The 8,771-nt window shown below is 48.6% G+C and overlaps 1 protein-coding gene across 1 annotated transcript; it reads left to right on the top strand.

The window, feature by feature from the left end:
- On the top strand, positions 1-7,451 carry nfatc4 (nuclear factor of activated T cells 4). The gene is made up of 13 exons (XM_024436051.2): positions 1-499; positions 2,427-2,590; positions 3,230-3,739; positions 3,831-4,006; positions 4,126-4,288; positions 4,394-4,494; positions 4,603-4,704; positions 4,888-5,075; positions 5,512-5,652; positions 5,828-5,883; positions 5,971-6,097; positions 6,273-6,971; positions 7,130-7,451. The coding sequence occupies exons 1-13, from the start codon at positions 319-321 to the stop codon at positions 7,198-7,200; spliced, it is 2,679 nt and encodes an 892-aa protein (XP_024291819.1). The 5' UTR covers positions 1-318; the 3' UTR covers positions 7,201-7,451.
- Positions 7,452-8,771: the final 1,320 nt, after the last annotated feature.

Raw genomic sequence — 8,771 nt, 5'->3', positions numbered from 1 at the left:
CAAAGGCAATTAAGGGTAAAGGACGACAAAATATTTGATACACTTTTTTTTCTGGTCGGATAGAAGAAAGGATGGCGACAGAGCATTAGAATTAAAGACTGATAGATAGCCTGTGATGGAATAGATATATACCGGTCCTATGGCTAACGGACTTCAAAGAACTCAACGATATATTTATTTAAATCTGTCTTCTCCAAAACTTCGAATGAAAAGGACCAAGGAAATTATAATTATGAAATAACACAGCAGATCACACTATCTGTTCAACTGGGAGTTCTCTTCATCCGTTTCGCAGACTTTTTTTCGCTTGCTGTGGGGATGGGGGCTGCGCCGGGTTCTGGTTGGGAGGAGGGGGAGTTCGAGTTCAAGTTGGTTTTTGAGGAGGACCCGACGCGCCAACTCCGGGGCCCATCCCCGCTGTGCAACGCGGACCAGGAGCACACTATCGTGGGGGAGAGGACAGAGAGCGCCCTGTCGCTCCTAGAGTCGAGCAATACTGGTTAGAACCATTTCTTGAATAGTGTGTGTGAATGTTTGTGAATGTGGGAGAGATTGACCGAGAGAGAGATTGACAGATAAGGAAAGGAAGATTGAAGGCCGTTCAATGGTCCCCAATGTAGGCAACTCATCCACAACGTAGAGACATTCCTCTGTGTGTGGTGTATATAATGGGAATGATTTAGTTGACTTGTTCTGAGTATCATTTATTTGTACAATTATTTGGCCTAATGTTCTCTCTCTCTACCCAGGTATAGATTAGTTATGTGTCTGATCAGGGTTTTCCAACCCTGTTCTTTGAGAGCTACCCTCCTGTAGGTTTTCACTCCAACCCCAGTTGTAACTAACCTGATTTGGTTGATCAACCAGCTAATTATTAGAATCAGACACGCTAGATTGGGGTTGGATTGAAAAACTACAGGACAGTAGTTCTCCAGGAACAGGGTTGGAGAGCCCCGGTCTGGGTGTACTGTATGTGCACACGTGCTTATCTGTGTCTGAGGGATGTGTGTTCATGTGCATGGAGTTCTTGTGGTCTGTAGCCTACTATGTGTGCTGTGTATTGTGTGTGTGTGTGTGTGTGTGTGTGTGTGTGTGTGTGTGTGTGTGTGTGTGTGTGTGTGTGTGTGTGTGTGTGTGTGTGTGTGTGTGTGTGTGTGTGTGTGTAAGAGCAGAACTCAATGTGGTTTTAATCAGCTGTGCGTGTGAGTGGAGTTAACAGCTGCCATCTGGATGGAACCGCAATCTCTGTTTACTGAGCATGCACCACATACACACCTCCCTCCACTCTCCTCTCCTCTCCTCTCCCTCCGTTCTCCCTCTCCTCTCCCTCCGTTCTCCCTCTACTCTCCCTCTGTTCTCCCTCTCCCTCTCCTCTCCCTCTACTCTCCCTCTGCTCTCCATTTACTATCCCTCTACTCTCCCTCTGTTCTCCCTCTCCTCTCATCTCCTCTCCTCTCCCCTCCCCTCCCCTCCTCTCCTCTCCATCTACTATCCCTCTACTCTCTTTCCATTCTCCCTCTCCTCTCCCTCCGTTCTGCCTCTCCTCTCCCTCCGTTCTGCCTCTCCTCTCCCTCCGTTCTCCCTCTCCTCTCCCTCCGTTCTCCCTCTACAATCCCTCCGTTCTCCCTCTCCCTCTCCTCTCCCTCTACTCTCCCTCTGCTCTCCATCTACTCTCCTCTCCTCTCCTCTCCTCTCTTCTCCTCTCCTCTCCTCTCCTCTCCTCTCCTCTCCTCTCCTCTCCTCTCCTCTCCTCTCCTCTCCTCTCCCTCTCCTCTCCTCTCCTCTCTCTCCTCTCCTCTCTCTCCTCTCCTCTCCTCTCCTCTCCTCTCCTCTCCTCTCCTCTCCTCTCCTCCCCCTCCTTCTACTCTCTTTCCGTTCTCCCTCTCCTCTCCCTCTGTTCTCCCTCTCCTCTCCCCCTCACTCCTTTCCCCTTTCAGCTTTTGATACACACCCCTCTCACCCACTAAAGCATTTATTTCCTGCCCACACTGGCATACAACACGTATACCACACCCCAACCTAGGGATGTTACCACAGTGTATATTGTACCTTATAACTGATGCACTAGGCTGACCAATGATCCATACTGGAAAGTGATGCACACAGTGCTCTACAGTGAACCTAACTGTCCCGTACTGTCTATTGCACCACAGCAGGGAAATGTTTGATGTAAAATCACAAATATGGAACATTTACTTATCTATTTTATAAACAACCTTAAGCCCCCTCTACATTATTTCTGAAGCAATAGAGTTAGGGTATGTTTTTTATAGTTGTAGTGGACATAACTGGTTACTCTGAAACTTTAATGTATTCTAGATCTGTACCATCTCTTTACGGTGAACTCAGTAGGCTAAAGCTTACCATGTCAACCTGTAACTGGGAGACTACTAACAACCCTCTCCAATATTTTTGTTTGGTCACAGAGAGCCACCTGAATACCACTCACGTAGGCCAGCCAATCGGCATCCCTACCCCAACGTATTCTTCAGCCAGTCAAAGGGCTGGGATGCATTCCCCGCCCCCCAGGCGTGCCTTGGTGAGGGAGTTCAGTGGGACCTATGAGAGCCTTCCAGCGAGATCTGTACAGGTGAGCGAATCGGAGATGTCCAGTTACTCTCCTGGTCAGTGAGAGTGGGACAGTGACTCATAAATGTATGTCATAAATGATGCTAAAAGCCATACAGTTCCCTACAGTATGGTTGCCTGACGACTCCAACAATCCTCCCCTAACCTGGATGACGCTGGGCCAATTGTGCGCCGCGGTATGGGACTCCTGGTCACGGCGGTTGTGACACAGCCTGGGATCGAACTCGGGTCTGTAGTGACGCAGTGCCATTGAGCGCTGCGCCCCCGACAAATTTCCTAAATTTACCCATGTGTGTTCTGAATCTGGCCCAACCCATCGGTTTATGGGACCAATCAGAACGGTTAGAATGTGTTTGCATTCTATACATTTTTGGGGAGGTACTCAGATCCCCACTCATTGCGGAGAAGAAACTAACGGCCATGGGGGTGGCGTAGCGTTTGACCGGAACCGGTTGGGTAGGCAGGCTATGGTCCCTGCATTTCTCTATTGTTAATGTTCTAACTTCTCTCTCTCTCTCTCTCTCTCTCTCTCTCTCTCTCTCTCTCTCTCTCTCTCTCTCTCTCTCTCTCTCTCTCTCTCTCTCTCTCTCTCTCTCTCTCTCTCTCTGTCTCTCCCATCTCTCTCCCATCTCTCTCCCAGGTGTCAGAGTCCCATGTGTTGGAGTGCCCTAGCATCCAGATCACCACTATCTCCCCAGAGGATGACACTGCCCCAGCAGGAAGTAACTTCTGGGACACAGGAGGTGGATGGGACAGGGAGCGCCTCTACCTTCCCCTAATGGACCCATTCTGCTACCGCGAAGGCAGCACCGGCGCTGGGTCCCTGAGCCCAAGCCCTGCCTCCAGCCCCTCCTCTCGCGGCTGGCTCAGTCCTGCGTCCAGCTGTGATTCGCTGCTGGTGGAGGAGGAGGAGCTCAATGAGGTCACCTCCCATTTCTGCCTGTCACCCTCCTCCCGGCCCACCTCACCAGGGGGTAAGAAGCGCAGGAACTCCCCTTTGGCCTCCCCCTGCACGTCCCGCAGGAGCAGCTACTCTGAGGACCACTCCTGTACCCTGGAGGGAGAAGACTCCACCTCTCAGTCACAAGCTCACAACAGCAGCTTTGAGCTGAGCATTCCACAGAAAACTAGGAAGACGTCACTGGAGCAGGTAAGGTGGCTGGCTGGTGGTTCTTAGAACTTAGGTTCCATAGAGGTTTGTCTTGATGCTCAACCAGAAATCCATTGTTTGTGTCCTCCAGGTCTCCCCCAGGGATGTGGAGCAGGAGCAGGGTCCAGCCCATAGCTCCCACTGCCCACTGCCAGAGCCACTGCAGCAAAGGAGAGAGGTTGCATCCATGGGCATGGACTACCTGTCTGTGCCCCCTGCTCTGGGCTGGGGGAGGACCAGAGCCAGCGCCCACAGCCCTATGTTCAGGTTACACACTATGTTTATACAGTATCCCTCAACACTGTGTTGACTTGCCATTATTATTGTTTGGATGGCCAGGATAGCCCGCTCCGCCCACACATCTGACAGGTCCATTGTTCTTACAGATCCAATGCTCTACCGCCACTTGATTGGCCACTGCCAACTCAGTTTGACCAATATGAGTTGCGTATCGACGTGCAGCCCCGCCCACACCACCGAGCCCACTACGAGACAGAAGGAAGCAGAGGAGCCGTCAAGGCATCACCAGGGGGACATCCGGTTGTTACGGTATAATAAATTGATTAAATTAAAGAAAGCTTGATTTGTTTATGGCTTCAATCCCAGACTAACATATACAGTATATATCTAAACAACAGCTCTCTTCTCTCCCAGCTGACTGGGTACACAGAGAGACAGCCCCTCTCTTTGCAGGTGTTTGTGGGAACAGCTGATGACAGGTCCATCCGGCCTCATCCTTTCTATCAGATACACAGGTAGGTTACCGTGCAACAATACACCAATCAATCTATGATAGTATGTGCTACATCAGTGTTTTGATGTGTTTTTGTTTTTATTGTTAAGATGCTTCTTTTGATCCTCAGGGTAACAGGTAAGATGGTGGGTACTGCCAGTCAGGAGAGTGTACAGGCTGGCACCAAAATACTGGACATCCCCCTCAACCCAGAGACCAACATGACTGCCCTGTGAGTATCTACCAGAGAGATAAAGCTCATAGATATCAACGGCTTTGTATGGGGGTAACTGAGTAGGCAGAAAGAATAGCTTTCCTGTATGTGTGTAAATACTAGGATGCACTTTTACATGCTATTTTGCACTGTGTGAGTGTCTGTCTGTGTGCTGAGTATAACAGCCTATCTCTGTTTCAGCATTGACTGCGCTGGCATTCTGAAGCTGAGGAACTCGGACATCGAGCTGAGGAAAGGAGAGACAGATGTAGGGAGGAAAAACACGCGTGTGCGCCTAGTGTTCCGTACCCACCTCCCCCTTGGCCTTCCCGTGGCCCCGCCTGGACGGATGCTGGCCCTGCAGGTTACCTCCGTGCCTATTGAGTGCTGTGAGTATGGCAGGTAGCCTAACGGTTAGAGCGTTGGGCCAGTAACTGAAGGGTTGCTGGTTTGAATACCTGAGTCAACAAGGTGAAAAATCAGTCGATGTCCCTTTGAGCAAGGTACCTAATCCTTATTTGTTCTAGGGGTGCTGTGGCTGACCCTGTAAAACAACACATTGTGACAATGCAAAACTTTTTTTTTTCTCCCTGTCCAGTCTCTTACTTTGAGCTTGTATTTTGATAAGGTTTCTGAATATCCTAGTGAATCATCTGTATTCTGTCCTCTCTCTCTGTGTCTCTCTGTGTCTCTCTGTGTCTCGCTGTGTCTCTCTGTGTCTCGCTGTGTTTCTCTGTGTCTCTCTGTGTCTCTCTGTGTCTCGCTGTGTTTCTCTGTGTCTCTCTGTGTCTCGCTGTGTTTCTCTGTCTCTCTGTGTCTCCTCAGCCCAGCGCTCTGCTCAGGAGCTGCCAGTGGTGGATTCAGTCAGTGTCATATCGTGCTCTGTGGAAGGAGGGGAGGAGCTACTGTTGGGTGGATCTAACTTCCTGCCCATGTCCAGAGTGCTTTTTATGGAAAGAGGGACAGGTAAAGGGTTTGGGATAGGGGAAGTTAGAAGTTAGGGAATATAGGATTTTTAATGAAAATTAATCTTAGGTTCCCACAAAGATAGGATAACATAACATTTGTGTGTGCGTGTTCTTCTTTTCTTCAATGTGCACCATCCATGAAATTAGGTATAATTAATATCCATATTTACCAGATGGAAAGCTACAGTGGGAAGAGGAGGCACATGTTGACCGTGACAACAGTAGTGAGGTAAATAGTATGTTTCCGGGTCTATTTGTGTTTCAGCGCACATGTATTAAAACTGTAATGTACATTGTTCATATTGTCATCCCACAGTGCTTGCTGTGTGTGCAAATTCCAGCCTATGGTGACCTGTCTGTGAACCGCCCAGTATCTGTGTGCCTTTATGTCTCCAACGGGAAGAGGAAAAGGAGCAGCACTCACTGTTTCAAGTACCTGCCGGGTGAGTCTCCCTTCACTTCATCCATCAGTCTCTCAGCTTAGACTGGAACTATCTTTGTTGTTTTTGGTTCATTTTGAACAATTTACCCTGATGGAATTTATCTACGAGGTTAGGGGCTTATTACCACTTATTTTCTCTCCCTCTCTCACTCTCACGCTCTCTCTCTCGCCCTCAGTCATGTGTAAAGAGGATGACCCTCTGCTCTCGCATCCCTCTGTCTTGCCCCTGGAGGGGGTGACACTCTGCTCCATGGGGGGGCCCAGCAGGGTGGACAGGGGTCTGCACCTGAGGAATGATCCCACGCCCAAGGAGAGAGGGCTAGCTTTGCACCTCCCCCCCTACCCTTCAGCCTACTCTCCCCCCTACCAAGGCCATGGCTACCAGGAGGAGTACTGCCACAAGCCTGAAGCTGTGGGTAACAGCAGAGGTTCTCTGTCAGAAAGACGCCCCAGCTTTGAGAACTTGGAGCTGGGCTTCACCGAGCTACTGCCTCCCCTGTACCCCAGAGTCTCCCAACCTCCCTCTCCCTCCCCATGGCTGGACTCCCCATACCTGTCCTCCTCCCCCTCTCCCTCCCACTCCTCCTCTCTGAGTCCCTTCCCCGCAGGCAGCCCCATCTCCTCCTCCTCTCTTCCCCCCATGACTACCTCACCCTACCCCCACTACCCCTACCCTCAGGAGGTCTGCCCCTCGCCTCCTTCCAACTCCAGCCCGTATCAGGACTTCTACCCACCACCATACTCCCACAACGAAGTATGGGACCACCAGGGCAGGGGACCTCGGGAAAGGGAGGCTCAGGCTGGGTCTAAAATGCAGACGACCCCCCTGGAATTTGCCAGCTCATCATCTATTCACCACATTACATTAGAGGAAGGTGAGAGGTTTGCATGTACAGTACGAAGTTCTAATTGGTATTGATCTCCATTGTTACAAGAATAACAATACATATAATATAACATGTTTGATGGATTGATATACAGCATAAATTAATGTCTAAACTTCTGACTGGCTGCTGTGTCTTTTTGACTACAGTGAATGAGTTCATAGGAGAAGACATCAGATCGTTCCAGTCGGGCTCACAGACGGACAGCCAACCAGGATGACAAGCTCAGTACTCTCCTGTCTGGTTCAGTTGTTATAGTATGAAGCGCTTTATTGCTACCATATCACACCTTTTTCTATGCACTTGGTTTATGATGTATTGCTCAAATATGACAATACTGAATGGGGATTAAATGGCAAGGGCACAGTTGTAAGTATGATTACAGATACATTTTACCATTTATATAAGGGAGACTAATGTTTTTAACCAGTTTTCAATATAAATTATACAAGTAAATGTGTGTTATTGGTCTGTTTGTGGATATGGTTTTGTGTGTGCTTGAATAGCCGATCTCTCTCCTCCTGAGGGTAACATCTATTATCACTGAAGATAAGTCAGTTTCATTAGGCCCATGTATGCATACAGCCTAAAGCTAGGCTAGAGTGGCTGAGTGAATGCAGTCTGGATCTATGGAGGCTCATTGTGTCAGAGACGCTGTAAAAGGACAGATCTCCTGCCCTGTGATCCAGGTACACTCTTATCCTAGAGGACTCGGGGTCAGATAGTTTAGTCTCTATGTTGTTATGTAGGAAACTACAGGCTTATTTGATGCAGAGTAAATTCCAGGACTTCTCATTATGAGGCCAAACTGGGCTTCTGGACCAAAGCCCGTCCTCCTGATGTCCTTGTATAAGACTGGTATGTAGGGCCTCTTCCCGCTCCACTCTACCTCCCAGTAACAGCAGCCTCTCTACACAGCATCTGGATACTGTGAAACCTCTCTGTGTGGTTGATCCACGGTTTGGGCTCCTTCATTGTCACTTCCTGGTCTCTTTCAGTCAGGTGGAGATTGTAGAATTCTGTGTTTGGATCCAATGTGAGCTGACAGAAATCTATGGAGAGAGGAGAGGGAGGAAACAGAACAGAGGTACTTACGACATGTGATTAGTGTAGAATAGACCTTACATTAGGTGTAATGACATACATTTATACTTTCATTTTAGCTGTTTTTTTAGCAACAGTGTCACAGTGAAGAAAGACATGGATACACAATTGAATGAAATAGATAATTGATTTTAGATATATTTGTGAAGTATTTCTCTGAGAGGGGCTCTGGGGTGTACATAATCTCCATTGTATTGACTGCAGATGGGGAAAGTTTTCAATTAATAACAACAAAGGGCTCAATCTGATTGGGTGGACCTGGCAGGGCCTGGCTCCCCAGGGGGCGGGCCTGTGTCAACCCAGGCCCACCCATGCCCACACCCCTGATCAACAAAGGGCTATCAACAATTATGCACCAATCCATTTTAGAAAAACGATTGAAGAGCAATATCATTTTCCCCCCAGTTTTATGAAATAGGTTATGTACCACTGCCAAGTTCTATTTATGTAGTGGTGTGGAATATCAGACATATCAGTGTCACACCTGCTCTTAAAATCTGAAGCCAATTCTCTTTCAGGATGTCTTCCTGTCTCTCTGTTAGTTCAGACCGATAGGTCTGACCCACAGGGACACTGGATTGGTCTGGAGTTTCAGGAGGGGCGTATAGAGACGGCCATATCTACAGAGGGAACAGTGAGAGGATACAAAATGATACAAATTAGAAATCCATCAACATGCAATCATTG

The sequence above is a fragment of the Oncorhynchus tshawytscha genome, linkage group LG10, assembly GCF_018296145.1.
Source record: "Oncorhynchus tshawytscha isolate Ot180627B linkage group LG10, Otsh_v2.0, whole genome shotgun sequence".
Taxonomy (NCBI): Eukaryota; Metazoa; Chordata; class Actinopteri; order Salmoniformes; family Salmonidae; genus Oncorhynchus; species Oncorhynchus tshawytscha.
The sequence above is the reverse complement of the archived record's forward strand: the minus strand, read 5'-3'. Positions and strand labels throughout refer to the sequence as shown.